This window comes from Amblyomma mixtum, chromosome 8 (genome assembly GCF_055824585.1).
Source record: "Amblyomma mixtum isolate Tamu chromosome 8, ASM5582458v1, whole genome shotgun sequence".
NCBI classification, from domain to species: Eukaryota; Metazoa; Arthropoda; class Arachnida; order Ixodida; family Ixodidae; genus Amblyomma; species Amblyomma mixtum.
This window is the reverse complement of record NC_143019.1, coordinates 64958710-64983273: the sequence shown is the minus strand read 5'-3', so window position 1 is coordinate 64983273 and position 24564 is coordinate 64958710. Positions and strand designations below refer to the sequence as shown.

The 24564-nt window shown below is 47.9% G+C and overlaps 1 protein-coding gene across 1 annotated transcript; it reads right to left on the bottom strand.

The window, feature by feature from the left end:
* Positions 1–3645: 3645 nt before the first annotated feature.
* On the bottom strand, positions 3646–24264 carry LOC149332767 (uncharacterized). The gene is made up of 3 exons (XM_089557553.1): positions 23648–24264; positions 22066–22359; positions 3646–3660 (listed from the first exon to the last, which is right to left on the bottom strand). Exons 1-3 carry the CDS (start codon positions 23972–23974, stop codon positions 3646–3648), a joined length of 636 nt encoding a protein of 211 aa, XP_089413679.1. The 5' UTR covers positions 23975–24264.
* Between the last annotated feature and the right edge of the window lie 300 nt (positions 24265–24564).

Genomic DNA, 24564 nt, shown 5'->3' with positions numbered 1-24564 from the left:
GTGCAGGTGCTTTCTTCAGCGCATCGGCCGTGATTTACGGGGCCGGATGACTCTTGGCACAAATTACCGCTCATCTGCAATAAACAACGTACGAAGTGCGTCGTAAAGCAGCGTTGATTCCGGCCATTGCTGCCGGACCCTCGCTGCACGTAACTAAGTTTAAATGATTGGCTGAATGAATTTACTTTCGAATATGAAGTTTTGCGAGGAAAATAAGGAAAAAATTCCTGACGGAAACTTGACTGTACTTCTCAAGCCGTCTTGCGGCTGAAGCGGCAATGCAAATACATAAATCTACAAATTACTCAAGCATTGCTAACGGTAGCAGAAGTAGTTCATGATCACTTACACGGATAAATCGGTTGGACTCTAAGGAAAAATTAAGTTAATAACTACAAATAAGCTAGAACCCACAAGCGGGTCCGAGTAGACCTGGAAGAGATCCGTGACGACCAGGACTAAACTAGCTCACATAGTTTCTTCTAATCCACATGTCCACTAATATGCACGGTGCTTCGAAATATACTTTAGCGTAAGCCCCGCCGCAGTGGCTCGGTGGTTACGGCGCTAGGCTGCTGACCCGAAAGTCGCGGGTTCGATCCCGCCCGCGGCGGACGAATTTCTATGGATGCGAAATTCTAGATGCCCGCCCCGTGTACTATGCGATGTCAGTGAACGTTAAAGAACCCCAGGTGGTCGAAATTTCCGGAGCCCTTCACTACGGCGTCCCACATAGCCTGCGTCGATTTGGGACGCAAAACCTTAATAAACCAAACCAATACTTTGGCGTAGTAGTTGCCGGGCTAGTTGGCCATCGTCTTCTAAAGCCAGAAGGAATTTCAATAAAAACACGGCGAAAAAAGGACACATAGACAGGGCGAGCGCAAACAACTCACTTAATAAATATAGAAAAGTCGGAACATGTGAGTAACATGCTTTGAGGACAGGACTGAGAAGGGCGTACTGTACCCGTGGTACTTTTGAGGAGCGGGGAGTCCTCCTTCTTTTGAGCTGAGCTGTTTTCTGTCATCGACACACTACACAGAAGACAGAATTCAAACACGCGAATTCATTGCTATACAGTGCCACTGAACTGAAACCAGCACGGTTGTGCGCGTCCTTAGGAAGAATAACGTCCGTGATTTCGCATGCTATGGTGCTCCTGCCTCTAGCAAGAATCTCTCATGGAGACATGGTCGACTCCCTTCCTTTGTTTATTATCATCTTTTTTTACCCGAAGACGTGAAAGGGACAGCTGTCTGCGCAGCCTTTTTGTAGGCCTAAGCAGACGGTATAGCTCATTGTGACTGCAAAAACCATGCGTGCACGGGGCCCTAATAATTTCTTAAGGCGATGGGAGACCAAAGGAGCGTACGAGGTCCAATCAATCCTCTGAGTACTGGGCTTTGGTGCCACAGACTACAGCCGTTCTGGCAGCACTAATAAACAATGGAAACTGAGATGGCGGGGGTAATTACCTCGCTTCTCACACAGCGTCCGCCTAGGAATAAGGCGGACTCGCAGCAGCGACGGGCGTGAAATGAGGTCTGGAGGCGAGAAGAAAAATAATAACCGCCTCCCTCAATCTCTCAATCGATGTCCGACGCACACCTTCCCCTTTGAGTAGCAGCCGCGTTTCCTTTCGCCCCGCGCAGTGACGGCGCCAACCACGGCGGCGCAGCTTTCCAATCTTGTGTCTGAGTGATCTCCGTGAGTCGGTTCTCATGCCTCGACGGTGAACGCTTCGAGCTGCTCCTGTGCTTGCTCGAAGACTGCACCGTCGTCCTTCGCCGAATTACTTCGAATCTTGCGACGACCCTTTAGTGTCCTGTGTGCGCGCAAAACAAAACAAAACAAAATGAATCCCGTGCTCCGCCTTATCTTAAACTGCAGCTGGCTCGAATCTGTGAAAACCCACCGCGATGGCTGAGTGCGTTCGATTTTTGTGGTTATAGTGTCCATGAGTATGAATCCCCTCCCTTCGAGTCCACTCGGCTATCGCTCAGTTCAGTAATCAATGGCGTTGCATAGGCACCTAACCATAGCCACTCACCTACCTGCCTACATGCATGCCAGCCCGCCCGCCCACCCAATTATCTGTGCCAGTCAGTCTCTCTGTCTCTCTTTCCCAGTCAGTCATTCAGTCAAAAAGTAAATAACAGCATCAGGTGTCAGTCAGTCAGTGTTTGAGTGAGGTAAATAAGCAATCCAATCAGTAAGGATGTCAGCCAGTACGGTCATTGTACAACCTGGCATATATGGCATATATATACTTGGCATATATATACCTGGCATATATATACCTGGCATATATATACCTGGCATATATACACCTGGCATATATATACAACCTGGCATATATATACACCCTTCGAAATGAAAGTTGTTTAGCATTATCATTCAACCAAATTGTGTATCGCCCTTGATACGCCGTTCTGCACGAAAACATAATGAAGTGCTGCGAGTCTGCAACGGATCACGCATTGTTCGTCATCTGCAGCTGCATAAACTACGACATTGCTCGGTGCTCTTTGGTAGACCTACGGAGAACCACAAGGACTTGTGTCTCCTAAACAACCTGTTCACTGAATAATGACGTCCAGCCATGCACAAGGGACTCCGTCCACTCTGTTTGCCTCGACTTGCACAAAGAAACGTTCAGTTTCAATAGTCACGCGCTGCTCGCTGCCGCCTCACGTGCTGGTTAGCACAACAAACAGGGTGACAAATCATTTTGCCGCCAGCCTTGTTCTACTCTGAGGGCACTCAGTTTTCCAAGGCCATGATAAACAGACGCGGTATGTGTCGTAGGGTGCCTTGAAGCCCAATGTTGCTGTCCAAGGTGGGAACTTCTGCATCGTTGTGAGGAAAAGCCTCAGTGTTGCGTCATATATTACTCTTAACACGAGTTAACCTATATGGGAACAAAAAGGAACTAAGTTGTCGTCTAGCGCAGTCCCCTTTAGAGGCAGGGTATGTTGCTGAAGTTCCGGGGTGGATTTCAGACACTAAACATACAGAATGCTTACTTTTCACAATGAAGGCTTATACCCGTTGGCAATCATAGTAACTGTACGCAATTAGCAATGGAAGGAGGCATTTAATGGCGGCAACAGGAGGACTTGAGGTTAGCAAATAGAGGAAGAGGGAACCTCGGCTCAAATCTTCGTTTTGAAGAGCACATTTGTTTCCGTTGCCAACCGTTGGTATTATTTTGAGTGAGGTGAATCTTACCTGAGACTTGGGAAGTATACCCTGCCCCTAAAAAGGAGTGCGGTATAGGGCAGCTTACTTTCATTTTATTCCCATGTAGACTATTTAGTGTTTAAAGCGTAGCAATGTAACTCCGGAAGGCTGCACATTGGTCTTTGTGGGAAGCGAGACCTTCGAATACAGCGGCAGTCAGTAAGCCTTATTCAACTCAGATATCTGATGTAGTGATCTTCATAGCGGGTTCGGTGCACAACTCGCCGCGGTAGCTGCTGCTGAGCCGAAGGACGCCGGATCGAATTGAACCGCGGTGGCCGCTTTTCTATGGAGGCGGATTGCATGAGACGCCCGTGTGTTCTGCGATGTTAGTTCCCTCCACTGACGTCCGTACACGCAAGGTGTACGGACGCGCTTAATTAAGTTCAGTCAGCACGCCTAGATCTCCTCGCTCTGGCAAAAAAAACACAAAAAAAACGTAAATGACTGATCACCCCGCTGCGTTGGCTCAGTGGTTACAGTGTTCGGCTGCTGATCTCGAGGGTAGTGACTGCAGTAGATGAAAAGTAGAACTGTAGCCGCTTATCAACCGTGACCTCTCTAGTAAACTGCGCACCAATCGAATTCTCTTTGTAGACATTCTGCACATCAGTCATGCATCTGGTAAAGTGGGTTTTTTCAACAAATAATCAACAAATCTGAAAATGCTCGATGCCTTTGGACAGAAGTTCTGTCTGATTGCTTGCCTGCGCTTTGTTTTATATTCGCCTTGTTTCCAGTGAATAAACTTCAGTTCTATGTCAGCGCTGGTCCTGTGTTCCTGTATTTGTCGCCCCCATCTTTCGCGCTGCTACCCTCAAGAACACTTTCATAGTGCATATGCCCTCAAGTAGATTGAAAGCGCCAAGCTCAGACAGAAGGCTAGAATAACAGGCATGACGACACAAGGAAACGCAAATTATTTTCACTAAAGAGAAATTACCCTCACTCCGTTACCTCTTCACAGGCGTACCAAAGGAGGAGTTCAGAAAACAAATACAAAACGTAATAGGGTTCAGAACAACGGCAGGCGAAGAATTGGTCAGATACCTGCGAAAAGCTTTTGGCAAATCGCAGCCGCGATCAACAGGCTAGCGCGTGGAGACAGACACATGCGAGGGAACTAAAAAGAAACCCGGAAATGGTGCATTCAGACTGACAATAAATCTACCGGATCAATAAATAACGTGTCAGCTGTCTGTAAGCAAGCAGAAGAGTTCCAGGTCCGATAACCGCACAAGTCCGGTTCAGTGCACTCCTGACAAGTATTCTCGAAATTCGATGCACGTGTGGGACTTTCAGGGAAAGAAATTCATCTGTAAAGCCGGCGAAATACCCCAAAAATGGCGGTGTAGCCAAAAGGAAGAAAAACGAACAATATATAAGGCAACACAAAGATGATACATGTTAGCACTTCTGCGTGCCAGTGTGTGCTACTGTGTGAGAGAGTAGGGACGAGTCGTCGGTTGGGGGGACGTATTAATCTCGCAACGTCGACAGCCGCGTTGGCACGCGTTGATAACTGCCTGATTGGCGAGATTCGGAGCGTGGGGGGGGGGGGGGGGGGGGGGATATGAGTGCCTGGGTGGCCCGATCGTTAAGATGACGTTTCGTGCCCCGCGCTGACTGCTGCCGCTTGACGGTGATCGCTGGCGCTAAAGGAGCGGTTCTGTGCTCGACAGCCTCCATTCGGGATAAAAGCAGCGCAAGACAACAAACAATAACAAGCACTTCGAAGGTCCTTTCTTGGTGGACTTGGACGGCTGTTCAGCTTGCTTGCACTGATGTCAAAGGAAATACGATGTCATCTGGACGCGCAGAAATGGTTTCCATTGAAATTTAAATTGAAATTTATTTTCTTTTTTTTCAACAGAAAGAGGGAGCCGGGGCGAAAGGCCATTTGGCCTGACGAGGTCCCGGCACCTGAAGCAGGGGCAGCGGGGCACAGCACATACCACAGATGTACAAGCAGGATAGCATCACGGCAACAAAATACAAGGAATTGGTGACATTATGTACACAAAACGAGATGGAGAAACACTGTATTAGGAAGTGTGGTCGCGGTATATAACACACAAGAGATATAATACATATATATATATATATATATATATATATATATATATATATATATATATATATATATATATATATATATATATATATATATATATATATATATATATATATATATATATATATTAAGCAAACAAGGGAAGGGAATGAGCGGCTCGTTATAAATATGACAGAAGCCAACAGCCGCAAAAACCAAGAGGCACGGGGGACCTTTTTTATTTATTTATTTAATTTGTGGGGTTCGTCAATTTAGAATATTACTGAATATGTTATCGCTTAATGCTAATTGATTAGAAAAGCAGAAAAAAAAACACAACCACCGGACGCGTAATTCGGAGGTCGTGGGTTCGGATCTCACAGGCAGAATGTGGTTGTTTTTTCTTCTGCTTTTCTAATCAATTAGCATTAAGCGATAACATATTCAGTAATATTCTAAATTGATCAATACCAGAAATTAAATAAATAAATTAAAACAAAAGTCCCCTGTGCCTCTTGGTTTCTGTGGCTGTTGGCTTCTGTCACACACACACACACACGGGCGCGCGCGCGCACGCACACACGCGCACACACGCGCACACACGCGCACACACGCACACACACACACACACACACGCACGCACGCGCGCGCACACACACACACACACACACACACGCACACACACACGCACACGCACCCACACGCGCACGCACACGCGCACGCGCACACGCACACGCGCACACACGCACACGCGCACACACACACAGAAATTATACAAAAGAGGTGGACAGGCACTGCACGGAAAACATAAACCATGTAAACAATGAATATTTACCAAAGACTAAAAGCGTAGTAATTTAATAAACTAACATGATATGCAATAAAAGTAAAATAAAGTCAAGTAAAGTAAAGTGAAGCAAAGAAGTACAGGAAAAGGCAGCTTTGGGGCAGAAAGGCGCTCGAAGATCTATAGACATTTTCAGTTCCACGTGACAGTTCATTCACCAATGGTGGCGCATTTACTTTTGAGTAGCCCGCAGCACACTAGCGTACATTTTTCCACAGTTATAAGGCCACTTCTTACGTGGACATCTAGCAAGACTACAGCCCCTCCCCCTTCACACACTTGTTTCGTCGGTATTTTGGTTGGTAAACATTTATTAAAACAGTCAAGGGGCCGAAGGCCCAGATCTAGGGGTCGGCCAAGACTCCTTGAAATCTGGCCGCCTCTAGAGCGAGACCGATGAGCGCTCGTTGGTCGTCCAGGGTAGAGCTGCGTAGACGAGCCTCCCAGGTATGTTGTGTGGGTGTTGGCATGTGTAGTCGTGGACAAGTCCAGACCATATGAAGGAGGTCTGCTGGGATATTGCAGTTTTTACACATCGGCGTATACCGTTCAGGAAATATATTATGGAATCTTTTGGGATTGGGGAAAGTGTCCGTCTGGAATTGGTCTCTGTGTTTTATGAGTTTTTAAGAAAGTCAAGGTGCCACTTAGATCTGTGTTAACGCGTCATACACGGCAACTTATTAGACTTCGACCAAGAACGTGTTCTTATTTACAGCTCCTGGTTGTGTATTAGTCGGATCCTCTTTGGACTACTATGTCCATTGATTTATAACCGTAAATTTATGAGGGAGCACCGACTTTAATTTAAGGGAAGGATAATTCACATCGTAGGGAGTGCGTGTTGAGCCATCTTGAAAACGTAGCAGCACGAAAAAAGGAGGACAAAATAGACACATGTACGACAGGACATATGCTGCGCACAAAAAAAAAAAAAACGACGTTTGTCTATTTTGTCCTCGTTTTTTCGTGCTGCTACGTTTTCAAGATGGATCAATACCAAATGGCCCAAACTTTGGTGCTTTTGCGTGTTGAGTTATTTATTCCGGCCTATGACAGCATCAACTTATTGCGTTCCTGTAGGTATTGACCGACTGCTGCTACTTTCGAACCAACGAACATTTCCTGGCAAGCCTAACTGCGTTTTTCTTTTTCCTTTTTCTTTCCGCATAAGCACATTGTCCAAGAATTCACAAACAGGCAACCGGGCGCACTGTCCAGATCGAAAACTTCTTACGTCGAATATGACATTGTACGTTAATTCTTCTAACAATTTCGCTCCCTCAACACGAAAGGTACGGATTAGAGGAGCAACGCTGTAAGCAGACGATCGCCCGTAAAACTCAAGGAGCAAATCTCTGCCATTCTTTATGTGAAAATCGAGACATCTCTAACCTTTCAGACAGGTCACCCTCGTATCTTATAAACGAAACACATTCGTGTCCTCTTCACGCTTATACCGTTTTAGAATATGTTTGCGAAGGACTTCGTCCTTCCGAACCTTCCCAAAAGCTAAGGGGAGCTTTTCTATATATATATCCCACAAAAGTGACTGAAAACTTTCACTTGAGGAAGGCATCCAGTTCCTCGAATGCGAACCATCAGTGCATTGTTTCTCAGAGGGATCCCAACTTTCGACGAGAAGAGTACACTAGGGTCCCTTTGTTTCTTCCTCAAAATCACGCCCTCGCTGAGGTGCCGAAAATATCGCAATGAAGGCCCGGGCGCACGGTAAGTTTTTCGCGGAAACGCGGCGACTATCGGCCCTGATTACTGCGACAGAAGAGCCGAGAATTCCATACGTTCGCTCCGTTGCTCTCCTATTAGGGTGAGGCAACTTTAGGCAGCCTTCGAGGAGTTCTATGGATTAGTCCCTCTTTGTTTTTCGTTGGTGCTACTTTTTTTATTTTAATGCAATAGCAATAGAATTCACATCAGGAGGAAAATCCGCTGTTCGATGTCCCGAAATTCACTGATTCGTCGAGATTGCTCACGTTACCTTCTGACGTCATCCCAAGCCATCCTGATGGGCCAGGTTGATTGGCCAAGAGAGGGGACGTGACTTAGTGATGCCATCACAGCCTGCTTGCCGTGGCAGGGGGCAATAAAATACCGATTGGTTGAAAGATGTCGCATGAGTTTGTAACGCCGTCACAACCTGCTGACTGGATTGTGGTATACAGGTTGGTGATACAGGCAAATGTCGGCACCGTCACAACATAGCGGATGCCTGCTGCTGTAGCTAGCAGTATGAATATGGCGGATCATGGACCTACAATTGTAAAGAAACCGACTCAAACAGACACAGAGGTTGTAGCATAAACGCGCACGCGCACACAAGCACGCACGCACGCACGCACGCACACACGCACACACACACAAACACACACACAAACACACACACACACTCTCTCTCTCTCTCTCTCTCTCTCTCATGCGCGGCCAGACCTTTGATTGGGTGTGAAGCATGGATGCTCCTTACTTTTGAGCGCACCGTTTCGCATCGTCTTACATCTAATAAAGTCCGTCTCCGTGCAGACGAAAATTTTCCGTGTCCATAAAAATAATATGAATGTGTCTTAGGCTTCTTAGGCTGCATAGCGAATCCAGGAGCCCTGACTCGGGCACAGCTCTCGGAAACTTGCGGTTGAGCTGCACGGCTCTAAGGAAGACGCAGCAGGGAAGCCCTTCGCGCAACTTCGCTCTTTCGAGGCTTCCAGAAAGGCTTCCAGAATATGACCCCACAGCCCTCTCGACTGCCGCATCGTGCCTTTCACTGACCGCCCATAAATCCATGTCAGCCCACCAGCGGGGCTTCAGCCCAAAGATCTGCCATCATTCGCACGCAGTGGCGTCCTTTCTTTGCGCGAATAGCCCGGAAGAGACCCCACAGGCAGCTTTATACTACAGTCGGTTGGCTTCATTACAAGTCACTGAAGAAGGTCTTCCTTCCGGAATCATCGTCCAAACCGCCTCTCCCCTTAATCAAAGCACTCTCTCTTTTTCCATGGTTTTTACTAATTCGAATCCATCGGGACATGAAAAGCGCGCCCCACGAGCTGGCAGTCACCCTGTCATCACTGCGCGTGTTTCGCAATTTTAGGAAAATGAAGGTCGTATAAACCTCTTGAAGCCATTTCGGTCGCTTATGTCGGGATTACATCGCTTTGTTTTGTTTTGTTGTTGTTGTTGTTTAAAGTTTCTGGGAAAATAGCGATAATTAACTTTACCAGCTCCATGGCTTTCTTATTTCTCCTTAATGCTGGTTCTGTTTCTGGTGTTGCAGAAAAGGAGGACTGAGGGGGAACGGAACTCCGAAACGTTACTGCTCCTGTGACAGGGGCGTGGTTGTAGAAAACACAGGGTGCAGACATGAACCAATGGGAGGAAACTACTGCGAGAACGTTGTCCCAACTTCCCAAGCGCCTGAAATATGGCAGTGGTGAGAGCGCGGGATAACACTACGAAAGCGAAGACAGCAGCCGAGTTCCGCAGTTGTGATTGCGAATGAAACGAATCTTATGCTGCTTGTCTTTCCAGGGCTTTTACTGAATCCGCCAACTGAAGGCACCATTCCACGCTTTATTTCAATTTCAATTTCTATTTTATTTCCTCTTTCGGTTTAGAGGGGAGGCTGAGGCCAAAGGCTCTCTGCGGACTGGCAAAGGCTCCAGCCCCCTGTGTACAGTCCAACAGCAGTGGTCCGTCTGCCACGTGTTAGAGATGTTGAATAAAAAAGAAACGCATCGAGAATACGCAGGTGATAATACATACTAAATACACAGAAAATATGGCTAGCTGAGGAACTGTCAACTCAAAATCTGACACGTATGCACACCCTAAGGGTCCTGCTTGCTAGAATGGCCAATGTTATGACACAGTCATAACATCCACAGCAACGAGAAGAACGCCTTTCCTTATTTGTCATTGGAAATTTCACAAGAATGACCCCAAGTTACTGTAGCCTTCAGTTGGGCGATTTGTAAGAGCCTTGGAAAGTTAGGCAGCATGCTCTACGTCAATATTTCTGATCAACCCCTATTTTTTTTTTCAAAAGCCACAATGTCATGCTCTTTTCCACATCGACTTCCCGACGCTCTTTCTCAAGCAATAAGTATGGAACAAAGTCTCAAAGTGTCTCCTGTGCGCGAGCGCTTGTTGTATCATTTTCAAGTTCCATCATGGACATCCAGAACGAACTTTGACCGAAATTGGCCCCCGTTCAAATTTTTCTGACCAGTCTCGTTTTTTCTCTTGCTCAAGAACACGACTCCAGCCCAGATGCAGGTGGGACTGCTTGCGGATTCACAAGGATGTATCAAAGTTCCATCCAAAGGCCAAAGTGCATGTCCCATGTTTGCACTTTCCGCGTTGCTGTCAGTCTGAACAGTACACGTAGCAGCCGGATGTACTTACGTCTCCTGTGGTCCGCGTGCCTTCGGGTACAGGTGCGTTCTAGTAGCTAGCGCTTGCCGTCGTCGCATCCTTATGTGGCCCTTTTTGTGGGCACTCGTATGAGAGCACTGGCTGGCAAGGTAGCCCTAATCACCACCATCATCATCTTCATCGTAAGGCCAGCTATAGCTACTGCGGGAAAGTGACCTCTCTAACTACATCCCCATGACTTCTATGCTTGTAACCCTAGCCAGGCAGTACAAATTGCCCAAGGCACTCCAATTCTTGAGTACCATCTATAGGCTTTTCTCGTGTCGGGGTGCCAATTAACGGCAGGATGCCTTTTTAATTTTTCCAACAATTTTTTATTAACAAGGTTAAGCTAAGAGTGATTACATGGGTGCGTACGGTCCAGCGTCCATCTTGCGTCTCCTCCTTCTTCGTCTTCCTCCCCAGGGTTGCTGGTCGCCCCGTCGCCCAGGGTTGTCGGACGACTGCCCTTTTTCCGCCGCGCGTTCGCCTTGCATCGAGAGGTTCGCTCCCCACCCCGCCATTCTAAACTTTCATTCATCCCGGACGTGGAATACGACCCCACCTGTCAAACTTGTTACCAGGGAGAAATAGCCACCCAGGCGCACATCCTCTGGGGTTGTGCGAGAAATTCGTTCCTTCGAACCTTACTGCCAGCTCCCTCCGAGGAGGGATGGAACCAACTCGTCAGAAGGCCAGACAAGAGCATCCAACTGGCACTCATTTCGTGGGCCCAGGAAGTCGCCCCCACCTGGGGGCCACACCAAGCCCACCTGCCCTAAATCCCGCCAATCTATGGCAATAAAGTTGTCTCTCTCTCTCTTGAGGTTCGCTAGCACATCGCTGAAGACAGCCTGGTCATGTAAAAGAGTCGAGAATATGATCCAGTGCCTTCTGTTCAAACGCCGAGTTATACCACAGCAAAAAAAAAAAAAAATCTCTGAACGCGATAGAGCCCTACACCTGAGAAGATTGGCGAGAAACCGACTACGCTCCTCCCGCTTACTAAGTACGTTCGTGGTAGCACGACTAGAGTTGTATTAAATAAATGTCCGTCGAGAGGAAATTAGCCCGTGGAATTGTTATACGCCATCCGGCGCTCTCTTTTTGCTCTGTTAGTCTCCGCGCACCTTCGAATTAAAGAGCTACGTATTTAAACGCATTGACTCATTTGCATGATCCCTCGAGTGAACCGTTCGCAAACACTAGGCGCAGTTTCTGCTTCATAACCTAAACAATCAAGCGATGGATCATCAGTCGCTGAGTTCTTACCGCTGTTTGAGATTCGGCAGGACGAGGCGCGTTTTGTCCGGGTTGCGAGAGGTAGAAACAAGTAAGCAAGAAGGCCATCTGCATGGCCCCGTCCGGGATCCGTCAGCGTCAAGCTTATTGGTGTCTCAAGTGGCAACTACGAGGCCATTTTCCTTGTAGAGAGAGTTAAAAGGGGAATTTTTAACTTATTTCAGTACTTGGTGACTGTTCTGTAAGTCTACTGCCCTTGTAGATGGGCTCATAGGTGCGCGCGAACACGCCGTAACCGAGCACCGAATAAGAAAGGATGTTTATTGGAAAGAGTGAGTGCGAGTGGCTTTGTAAGAACCGAAGAGTAAGAATATATAGGCTTGAACTTTCATCATCTTATACTGTAGACTTTGGGCTCCTTGCAAAACTATGGCCTCTACATCAGAATCTCCGAAGATCTGCGTCCAATTTCGTGACCGCTACACTAATTTACTCCATCCCCTGCCCCTGTTATTCCACGGCATATCTCTCCTTTTACTCTCTAACTTCTTCCCCTCGGGCATGTGTCGTATGTTCACTATCAGCTGACTGACAAACAACTGCAGGACAAGGGTATCTCCCATTAACCTCAAGGTAACCCTGCCTGTGCCAGCTGCAGCCGCCATATACCCGCAAACTTCCTATATCTCATCCACTCAGCATTCAGCCACAGCGTGAAGAAAAGGCGGCGTCCGGCGGTGTTGTGTACACCACCTGCGGCTATTGGCAGGTGGAGAAGTGGAGAGAGGGAATCCTTCTCTCCATTTCTGGGGAGAGGAGTAGAGAGGAGGGGAACCTGGCACAGCTGGAAGGTGGCAAAGTGGAGAGAGGTCATTCCTCTGAGAGACCGGGAGACCGCTGCCACAGAGAGAATCCAAAGGGTGGCTAGCGTAGACGGCGGATGTTCTGAGGCGGACTGCGGAATGCGCTACCTGAGGGTAGTTGTCACGGGAACAACCCAGCTGCTGGCTACCGTGGAAGCTAAAAGTCCAATCAACCAATGAGGTTCCGCTGATCAATGCGCTAAGCGGCAACTCAGTTCAAGCAAGGAACAGACCTAATGCTAACACATTGTCATCGCATAATAATAAGCTTCCCATAATTTTTTCTTACCAGCTACTTTACCTTCACTTGGAATCCATTCAGTTTCCCACAGGGACCATCGGTAGTCTGGTCGCACCACGTACTCGGCGCATGTCTATTTCCAGTAGATGTACGCGGTTCTAAATGCGCAGGCTAAATCTCTCTGCTCATACGTAAAATACTTTCTCTCTCTCTCTTCTCTCGCAGGATAGTGCCATTCGGTCGAATGCACAGCAAAGCTTATCTATGCGGTTGGCTTCGCTGTGAGTGGTCGCTCACGAAGTATGTGCTGACAAAACACAGACCAAGTTAAACATCATTAAAACTTCCTGTTGGGCGAGTTGGTAGTTCATCTTGAAGTAGAAATGTTATAGCGCAAACAAAGACACAGACAAGAGAGACGAAACACACACACAAGCGCTATTCAATGTGACTCAGTAGAAGGTCAGAGATGGAAGAAGATGAAGAAACACTGAAAGATGGGCCCACTCTATAAGAAATAAACTTCATTAAAACTTCCTGTTGGGCGAGTTGGTAGTTCATCTTGAAGTAGAAATGTTATAGCGCTAACAAAGACACGGACAAGAGAGACGAAACACACACACATAGTGCTTGTGTGTGTGTTTCGTCTCTCTTGTCCGTGTCTTTGTTTGCGCTATAACATTTCTACTCCAAGTTAAACATGCGCGTTCCTTCGGAACGCCACATAACGAGGCTGGAGCAACAAGCTTGTGTCTGCTAAGAAGCTGCCGTGGGAACCCCGATGCAGCCTATATGCGAGCAGAGGCCTAAAGCAACCCTTAGTCACCTCATCCGTCAAGCCCGTGAGCGCGACGACCTTCTTACGTCGTATGCAAGCTGCAGCGGATGACACACTGCGGACACTTTCTGCACCCGCGTGTCTCATACAGGTCGAGGACGGAATGAAATGCTGCCGGCGACAGAAAACAAGCAGGAAAGAGTTTGCTGGGGAAGGTCGAATTCTTAGCTGCATTCACGCCCGCTCTCGTCATCACTGTCGTCAAACTTTCTCCCCTCCGCGCCATCCGTCAGGACGAAGATCCCGTTAAGCCCCGTACTCCGGTCCACAGCGCAGCCGTCATTACTCTGTGCGCACGTCGTGAGGCTCGCCGCAGAACTAAACAAACATTGTACCAATGTTTAAGAAGGGGCACTGTAGAAGGCAAGGCCCAGTGAACCTGGGAATATCAGAACGGACGGAGAGGCTGAAAGACAACGTTTCATAAATTGAACAACCAAGCAGCCTAAAAAAATTCTGCTTAAATGTCATAGATCTCCTCTTTATCTGCTTCTATGATGGCGCAGGGATCATCTCAGCTTGTATCATTTGAAAAAAAAAAAAAGGAAAGCGATTCATTAAAATGCGTAGAGAGATATTTGGACTGAGAGCTTAAGGTTATGTCGCCGGGGGTGAATAAGTGCAGTATATGGCGTAATACACAGGTAGGATCCGTGGAAATGCATCACAAAGTGGTTGTTTCGGAATAACAAATAAAAATGTTTTGCGTGCCGCAGTTTTAGCAACGCCACTGGTGGCGAAGTACGCTCGCTATTTCCGGTTCTATGAGTTTGTTAGGTCGGCTTCACCGCATTACAGTGATGTAGTGCAGAAAATGAGTACAAGAGATCGGAGACCATCGCCAAGCGCGCCCCCTGTCGCCTTGCCACGCGGTTTCAGCGCTGGCGCTGCCAGCATGTGCCCAAGGCAGCGCAGCAAACCCGTCTCCGCAAGCGGAAAGTGATCGAAAAGTGCCATTAGGAAAAGCGCTGCTTGCACGGGCGCGGTGTGCAGTTCGATGTATCGAAAGACTGGCGACACTACAGTTCGATATACAGAGCCAAATTTGTATACTCTTACATGGCATCTTCATAGGGATAATCAGTGTGATGTAGCCAATAATTCGCAATATCCAGGTTCGATATATCCGGGCTCGACTCAGCACTCACTGATAGATCGATTGAATGAATGAATGAATGAATGAATGAATGAATGAATGAATGAATGAATGAATGAATGAATGCTGGCCCCTTTTTGGAGAGAAGAATTCTGTGGGGAGGACGGGCTCTATATACACCAGCAGGCCGACCTCTCCGTGTCACGCAGAGCCCAATTCTAACACCAGAAGAAATACGGTACTGCCACGTGTTTCCTACACATTTGTACGCGTTTTAGCCCCTGAACTTCCCCCAGAGCTTATTTCCAGACGCGGTCAAGGTGTTGCGCCATTGTAAATGTGAAGTTTATACCCAATGATAAAATGTTACCACTGCTGTTGTACGCGGCTTCGAATGGGGCTCGGTATGTGGCCCAGAACGAAGGGAATTCCTCGTGTTTGTACAGATGACGGTACCTTGCCTCGGCTTTCAACACGTCCACTTTTTATAGAAGAGGCGAACTTCAAGCACCATATGCGCTTTCGCGAGCGCTTAGTTCGCATTTGTATAAACACTCTTCCCGCGTCCAGTCGTAAATGTTGCCGAATTCGCACGGATGTTCATAAGAAGTCTGAGTATATATGTCTATGGCCTTCCATCTGGTGGAGTTACACAGGTTTTTTCTTTTATGCGAGCGACCGCTTGTGACTTCATACACTTCCTTCTGCCTCATTAATACTGTAGAGAGCAAAACATCGAGGGTGCATCTGCTTGAAAGCCGCATAACATTTGCCCGAAACGCCTCTATCCTTTCCCAAAACGGAGACAAAAAAAAAATTACGACACGCAGGCTGCTGTCACAGGGCTAATTGCTTGCCATTTTTCTTTATCTGCGAAGTTTCTGAGAAAGCTGCATAGCTTTCCTTTGTAGCCGTGTGGCTGCGCATGGGTGGACGTCAGTGAGTAATTACTCCCTTATTACAAATCTACTCCACCTTGGCGGATTCCCCTAAAAACATTTGGTCAACACTCTTTCGGCTTTGTGTGGCAGTTCCCACGCCGTGAAGGACGTCGCTGCGTGAGAGGCTTTGGCGGGCTGGCGTGAAAGTGCAGCGCTCTTCACGTTCAGTCACGGGCTAGCATCCCAGGGCGCTGACTGAGGCGTGCAGTGGACGCCTTCGAAACACAGCCGCCGCCACAGAGGGACCCTCTCGTCCCGTCTTTACCGAAGTCATGCAGCGCCAGTGTTCCCTTGGTGTCAAACAGTGCGTGATCCCACAGCGGATTTCTTCGATAAATCTTCCGTGAATCTTCAAGCAGTCGGACACAGCGCCCGCACAGTCGATAATCGGTTTGGTTTGGTTTATGGAATTTAACGTCCCAAAGCGACTCGGGCTATGAGGGACATCGTAGTGGAAGGCTCCGGAAATTTCGACCACCTGCGGTTCTTTAACGTGGACTGACATCGCACAGTACAAGGGCCTCTAGAATTTCTCCTCCATAGAAATTCAACCGCCGCGGCCGGGATCGAACCCACGCCTTTCGGATCAGCAGCCGAGCACCATAACCACTGAGCCACCGCGGCGGGTAGTCGATAATTGATGTAGCCATTACGGCCATATGTTTGTTTTCTTTCTTCTGTTAGCGAGGCAGTGAAGATGACGTTAAAATTGAATCAGCATGCAAAAAAAAAATCGTATATAGGGCGGTTACTCGTGTGTGACGCGAATGTTTGATGAGCATTAGGTGTAGTGTGAAAGCAGAGTATTTTTCAGACCTGTTCTGCTCTCATTCTTCGCGACTATGAAAGCCGGAGGTGAATCCAAAATAGGAGCGATGCTCTGAGGTGAAATTCTTTCGAAATATCGCTTGCAGCAATGACAGTTAACCTGTACGTCAGTTTAGACGCTACGGTTAGAACGCACTAACTTGATAATGAACCCTCAAGTGAACGCGGTAACGCCAAACAATTTTACAGGTTGAGGTGTTTGAAAGTGGGTTTGAAGTCATGCTTTATTTATTTATTATTTATTTTGCCACAATATAAAAAGAAAATTGCGCATGACACGTGGTTGGGAAGGCGGGAAAAAAGCCAAATATACAAGTATCTTGACAGGCTCCACCTCCCTGTACCCGGCAGCGGAAAGAAAGTCTGAAAGAAAGAAACTATGTACATAGTGCTCGCGACCATTAACATGAATGATACTGTAGAAAGAAAGAAAACAGCAATAGGGAACTAAGTGCTTAAGAAAACGTTCACTCGAGATGAAAAAAAAAAAAAAACCTTGCAAGATGCGGTTGACGCCGTAAGAAGCGCAGTTCTTGTCAGCGAGGTATACAGGCACACATCCTCGGGTTCGAAGGAGCACACGGCGGCGGCTTCATAAGCAGGTCGTTTAGCACGGATTCCTAAACAAGTATGACTCGTCACGCACTCCAGTAGCAGCAGCCAAGAGTGGTGCCGATATACACACACTTGGGGCACTTTCATTTTTTTTTCTTTACGCAGCTCCATTTCATGAAACCGCCAATGTGTAAGCAAGGTAAGCCCGCCTCCTGCGCGGCACTCGCATTTGGTTTGCTGATCGCATCACGTGAGCGACGTTATTTCTTTTTTACGTTCTCTTTTCTATGCGTGTGTTTTTGGCTGATCATGAAAGCGCTGAGCCGCCACTTGACGCGAGTGCGTGGGCTCGAGATGTCACGTGAGCAAGCTGCCTCCTCATTTCGTGGTACTACGTATCCGCGTCATCTCTCACGAGGCTTCTTTCGGCTTCAGTCGACTCGCGACAGGTCACTCGAGCACCGGTTGTGTGAACCGGAAATGCAGGGCAGGGGTCCGAAGTCCTGGTGAACTGCATCTTCGTACTTGCGATGGTGCCTTTTGAAGTCCGTGCATGTATGGGCAGGAGCGCACGGCTTGCTTTTGCAGCGATGGTTGTACGAGCTGCTCTCTGCTAGGTAAAGAGCGGCCTGTCCTCATTCAGTCGAGGTGGGCTTAAGAATTCGCATACGATTTTTTTTTTTTAAATTGCCGGGAGGAAAGAGTGCAACCGCGGTCGTTCATCCATCGCAGGTGGCCGCGGTGACGCCGGGAAGAGCAAAGTTTGTATCTTCCTCGGCCACCGCTTAAAGTGGTTGGCAGAAGTATACTCCGTTTCATGCATAGCAGGCAACGCTGCAGAGGTTGCTGAAGTAGTGCGTCCGCGAAACTATATTACTTCGCCACGTATCACTCGTTCTTCTCGAAACTCCGGTCATTGTTGGGACGAATACAAAGAGCGGTATAAAACGATGTGGTAGCATTGAAAATCATGGTCGAAGCTGTGAGGCGCTCTGAATTCGGGCTCTGTGGCCATAAATTTTCACGGAGTGTGAACTACTCTTTGGGCGCGGATTTAGTAGAAGAGATTCGCCCTACCAGCCACGTATCGTACCGCCACGTGTACTTTTTGCTTTTCGAAATCTCGACGAGTCGCAGGACGAAAACGTGGCAAGTGGTAAAACGAAGTCCAGGAGGTGCCAGTCACGGCACTTAAGATTTGTCGCTACGAAATATGTTTGTGTTCGCTTTGGTTGTATGGCGAACTACTTTTTGCGTGCGGACGTAGCCTGCGCGAACAGGCGCGCTAGCTTTGGCAGCGTTGCCGGCTATGTAAGAAACGGAGTATAGTGATTTCTTCTTTCAGCCCCTCTTTCTCTCAGGAATTAGGTCATCCGAATACACTGTTTAAAGCGACGTTTGCCTTGACTTTGCACAGTCTTTAGTTGGCTGCGCCGAGAGCCCTGACACTTGCACAACTACGTACTCAACTATCTACGCGGCATTTTTGCGGACTGCACGATGAAAATTTCTCGAAGGCCTTGAGACGGCTCTCGTCGACGACTCGGTACGGAGAAAAGATAAAACAGAAGCGTGTCCTTAATCGCCATCTGCGACGTAATTTAAACGCCGGGCGTGCCACATAATTACCATACCAACTACCACTGCTTCGAGCAGAGCCTATAATGCAGGCCTAACCCGAGACACCATAATAACTGTTTGCCTCTGCCTGGTTCCCTTCGGTGTCGCTTTCACGCGCGCCCTGCCACAACCGTGCAACGGCTTCCGCTTGTTGCGCAGCGGGTACGTGCGACCTTGGCTTTGAAAATATATTAAAGCTGCTGCTCGCTGTCAGGAAGACATGTCGCCCGGTCGTCTTGCCGCTTCGTCGCCCTGAGTAATAGCTTTTTTTCGCCGAGACGCTAATTCCTTACGCAGCGTGTAGTCTTCGCTCTTCCGGAATGTAACTCGAGTCTCCAATGCCATGCATGCGGCGTCGGGGCAACTGAAACGAATGCGAGGCACTTAGGAAGACGACGTACAAGCCAATCACGTGCCTTATGGATTCTGTAGTTAGTTTAAAAGCTTGTGTTTTCATAGCTAGAGTAATAATGATATTAATAATAATAGTAATAATGAACCCAAGTGCACTCTGGAAAATGAGATCACTGGCAGCAGCGCCGGTTGCCACCTATTGTTTTAAGGGAATGGCTGAGACGAGCAGGGTACGTATAGGTGCTCCGAGTCAGGTACTGCAGGAATCTTCACGTAATCATCATCATCATCATCAGCCTGACTACGCTCACTGCAGGGCAAATGCTTCTCCCATATCTCTCCAATTAACCCTGTTCTTTGCCAGGTTCGGCTGACGTATCACCGCAAATTCCGTTATCATGCGGTACAATGGCAGTTTACCCTACGCGGTGGCTCTGTGGTTAAGGCGCTCGTCTACGGAGCCGGAGTACCCGGGTTCGAACCCGACCGCGGCGGCCGCGTTTTGATGGAGGCAGAACGCGCCCGTGTGGTGTGCGATGTCTTAAAGATCCCCAGGTGGTCGAAATTATTCCGAGACCTCCACTACGGCACCTCTTTCTCCCTGTCTTCTTTCACTCCCACCTTCCTCCCTTCCCTACGGCGTGGTTCAGATGTCTGCCGATATATGTGAGACAGGTACTGCGCCATTTCCTTCCCTCAAAAACCAATTTACCAATTTACAATTTCAGAGGTAAGGGGATTTGTCAATGCAGTCACGAGGGGAGTCGTCCAGACAAACAGTATGTAAACGAAAGGTGCTAATGGTGGTAGCCCCACGAAAACTCTTTTAGAGAACCTCGCCTCTGGATTTATGAGCTCACACTTTCACTAGAATTTTCTTCAGGATATTTATGCATCCAGTTTGAGAGACCATTCGAAGCCTCCCATTTGCATAATCGGGAGAAGCTTAGGTATAGGCAGTGTACACAGCACAAATAAATATATTTCCTTTTTGACTCGAGTAAACGAACAGTCTGTAGGTAGCCATGAGACGAAGGAAAATTTCTAAAAAATATAATAGATGGCGCGCAATCATGCATCTGCAAGGGAAAGGTACAAGTTATTTGGGAATTATCTCAGTTGATAAACTATTCGTTGGCAGGGGTCAAGACCCGGAAGAGTGCAAACTCAGGCTGCCTGCCCTGATAGACAAGATTAATTCATTTACCCCCCTCCCCCACCCCCCACACACACAATTTAAACACACTTAAGCTCGGCCATTTTATGGAAAATATATCTGAGCAAAATGCAGGACATCAATACAAGAGCTTCTTTGCACACACACGGCCGGACTGAATGCAGCGGAGAGAGCGCGCTCCGCTGCATTCAGTCCGGCCGTGGCACACACTAAGCCTGTTGCAAGTCTGTTGGAGACTTACACGCCATTTATTTGGGGCAGCTCCACATCCAAGGGGGATCGCCGTTTTAGCATTTATGTAGCCAGACTGAGTGACAAAGGAAAGTATTCGAATATTTTACGCGGTGTTCCTCGTGACATGAACCAATGCTTAAATCCAGCACCGAATTCAATCGAGTAATATAGCGCGTGCACGCATGATGCACATGCCAGTATTTGGCGTTCTGCTTAATTCACAAATTCAGTGCATGAAATTCATAAATATCAATTTTACGATTGCTAGCTGCTTCGGAAGTGTTGAACAGCCAAGTTCTTATGTTACAGAGTGTCGAAAGGTAACGGTGCAGTTTTGTGACACGTAGCTTTATTCGAAACGTCGTTCAGCGTTGTTTTTTTTTTAACTCCATTAAAGGGATGCTGAAAGGTTTCCCAAAAAAATTGAGTGAACAGATGCACTGTACAGTTTTCCACCCTCGGAATTCGAATTTCTCATTCAAATTAGGCAAAGGAAAGCGCAAACCTATTTTATTTTGGCGAAAAGTGCAGCAGCAGCCTAGGGCCAGCTCGCGCGCCTCGTTGCCGCCTGTGATTGGTTGGGCGCCTCGTGACGTGAACACTGGTGTTGGCTCGGTGAGCCCGGCTCGGTCGCTGCCGATGTAGTACAAGAAGCGCGGCGCGCGGTGGTTCGGGCTGTTGGTTTGATGCTTATATCACGATGGAACACATCGAAGTTTACCAGGAGGATCTTGGCGTCATCCCCTACATGTACGAACCAATCGCAAAGAGCAAACCGCTCCAAGGAAGCAACGATGCTGGCGCAAGCGGTGCTTTTGGCTTGAACAAAAGCGAAGTGTCAGCATCTCCACGTGTTGGAAATGTCCTTTCGTAAGCATACTTTTTTAGCCAAACTTCATTCAGAGATACAATAAATTAATTTTGAAGCGAGCAAATGTAGTATAGCACTGCTCCACAAAATTTTCCTAACGCAATGTAAGCGGGATGCGATCGTCGGCATTGTTGTCTTGCCGCTTGTCGGTGCTGCCGCAAATCTGCTTGTAATCCTCACAGACCATTGACATGCGCAAGAAGTTGTCAGGCTCTTTTTGCACGCAAATTTTATGCTGGCATCGCTTCATGGTCGCTGCGTGCCGGCTCGGTTCATAACGCACGCGTAAAACAGAAGTTCGCGGCGCTTTGCGGCAGAACTTGTCGAGGTGACAAACGTGTGCCTCCCGTTCTGCGTGCCAAGATGGGATCTGGCAGTAAATTGAAATCCTTGTTTAGGCGAGTTGCTTCATACTGCAAGCCCTTGTAGGAATATCTCCATCCGTTTGCGCCCGCCTTTATCGTGCTGTTCTCAGATCTAGCGGCAAGGGATTTTTTTCACTAACTCGATGGCCTCGTGCTGCAACCGAGCACGCCGAGTCGCAAGGCTGGCTGTAGCACACGTGGCGTACAATTATATAATATTATTATTAATGTATGAAGCCATGCTGCACTCGGCAATTTTTTACGACTACATGTGTTATCATAAATGTGTTCCTGGCAGAACACTTTACTGGTATTGGCTGCATTAGAACTTGAACAGACTTGTCAGCCTTGTCATCACTTTTAGAAAAGTTCGATGCAGGGTCCTCAGCAGCATCTGCCAGTGGCATTCGACTTGTTGCACAGTCCTGATTTGTACTGCTGTTTGGTGTGCATTCTTGACTGTCTGGTGGGCAGCCTCCTGGTGTGATGTCATTTTCCATGCACTCTTGATTTGCACTATCGTCTGGTGTGCAGTCTTGATCTTGCAGCAGTTCGGCAAGGACCTGAAAGGCATAAGCCATATGATGTTATTGTTGCAAACAGAACAAAAGTGTGCTTCAGTATGAGTAAAACCTTCTGGTTTATTTCGTAAACTATTTTGTTGATTGGCGAGCTCTGTGGAAAGTGAGATCATTTATTATATACCAGGTGTTTCTTTAGAAGGTCCAAAATTTATTTTAAAAATGGGTAACTAACCTTGTATTAATTTTATCCCTAGGGCTATATTGAGGGATATGGCATACACCAGTAATAGGCAGAAGGTTTCCATTAGCTCACTAAACTGCATATCTTAATTAAATTTTTATTTTCATATTATGTTGTTTTTGCAGATTTGGAGCACCTCCTGCAAATACTGTATCCAAGCAAAAAAAAAAATCTCTTTAAACACTTACACCCTGACAGGCAACTTCACGCGCTAACACAGCGCCAGCGGGCGCGTCCGACGTAGATCGCTCAAAAAAAAAAAAAGTGTACGCTTTGGGGCCAGACTGCAAGCGCCATGACTGCGCACATTGGGCGCTGACGAGGCGGCTATAAGCCAGGCGCCTGGCTTATAGCCGCCTCGTCAGCGCCCAATGTGCGCAGTCATGGCGCTTACAGTCTGGCCCCAAAGCGTACACTCTTTTTTTTTTGAGCGATCTACGTCGGACGCGCCCGCTGGCGCTGTGTTAGCGCGTGAAGTTGCCTGTCAGGGTGTAAGTGTTTAAAGAGATTTCCCAGGCGAAACCAAACTGAAAACGAAACGCCGCGCGCCCGTATACCAGAAACATCTGCAAAGAGTTTTCTCGGCGCTCCGAGCCCGAAGAAAAATGTGCCGCGTACTACTCCCTATGTTCTCGCCACTGAGGGCTACGCATGAATCCTAGAATATGTGAGCTCCAACATAATTGAGTAAAGAGGCTGCATATAACGTCTTTCCACGAGCTCGCTTACCGAACGAAGTTCTCTGCTCCCGCGCGGCGCGCAGTCTCCGGTTGTGAGGCGCACTTCGCGTCACTCCACCTCTTGCAGTATTAGTAGCAGTTTAAGATTTTTATTCAGCCAAAAAATTTAGGGCCGAGCTCTGATATGAGTAATGCTGTACGAGATGCATGATGCATTCCTGCAAGCACAACTGCAAAGCACTTATTTTGTAAGCTGCAGTTTGCTGCCGTCCTGACGTTCTCATTCCAGCGCCGTTCATCTCACTACTACCGAAAGTCTTGCATCCACGAAATTACGCGCCACACACTACACAGAACACCGGTTCGCGCAGTCAAATTCTCATAGAGTTAATACACAAATTCTTACCTCGAGCTTCCTCCTTTTCGCGAAAGCTGACCTCGATGGCGGTGACGAGCTCCTGTGCGCGAAGACAGGCGGTATCACGCCGGGTTTCAGTCGAGCTGACTTTGTTGACAGGCCCAATGAACGCATTATCGACAGGCTCTGGTTATAGTCTTCATCACGAAAGTGGTCAGAGCATAGCACTGTAGTCTTTGAGGGCTTGAAATCCCTTCGCTTCACAGCAGCGACCCACCTCGCGGAAAGCTCCTTATTTTGCGGGAAATAACGAAAGTCTACATCGTCGCGGCCGCTGGTGTTAGTGCAGCCGAAGGCTGCGCAGAACGCCGGCATGGTGGTCCACCGCTACACTCGATGCTGCACACGTTTCTGTACGTCACCACAAACATAAAAACGCACAAATACAGGAACACACGGCAGATCGAAGCAGCTTACGATGGTACGCACGCAGAAACAAGCACGGTCGCGGAGGCTTCGAGGCGACGGAACACCAATGTTTACGTCACCACCCCACGGTTTCCGGTTTCGGCTCGCATCGTCAGTGTCATCAGCAGCGCTCGGCGGACAGCGGGGGGCGGAGCTACCGCGCAATTTTAAACGGCGATTACGTCGCTCCTAAGTGATTAATCTGGGAAAAAATTTCACCCGCATGACTTTTAAGGTTCCCACATCCATACGTGAGCATCTTAATGAATTCTAAAATCTCTTCAGCTTCCCTTTAACCAAGCGCGGGAAAGGGTGGTGCTGTTCTAGATCCCGGCCGTTTGCACACGTCAACGAACACGTTAGCTGTGAAACCTCGATGTGGTGTCGACTACCAATAAGAGAAGACAGCCAAGTACGGCCTTTTAGAAAAGACGCCCATAAGTCAGAGCCACATATTGATTACCACGCAAGAAAGAAAGAAAGTAAGAAAGAGAGAA

Bases quoted from the DNA above. Each gene is read 5' to 3' on its own strand.
- LOC149332767 (XM_089557553.1), bottom strand. From the start codon at position 23,974: ATGCCGGCGTTCTGCGCAGCCTTCGGCTGCACTAACACCAGCGGCCGC. The intron at 22,360-23,647 runs GTAAGAATTTGT...TATGCCTTTCAG, and splicing joins CGAAAAGGAGGAAGCTCGAG to GTCCTTGCCGAACTGCTGCA.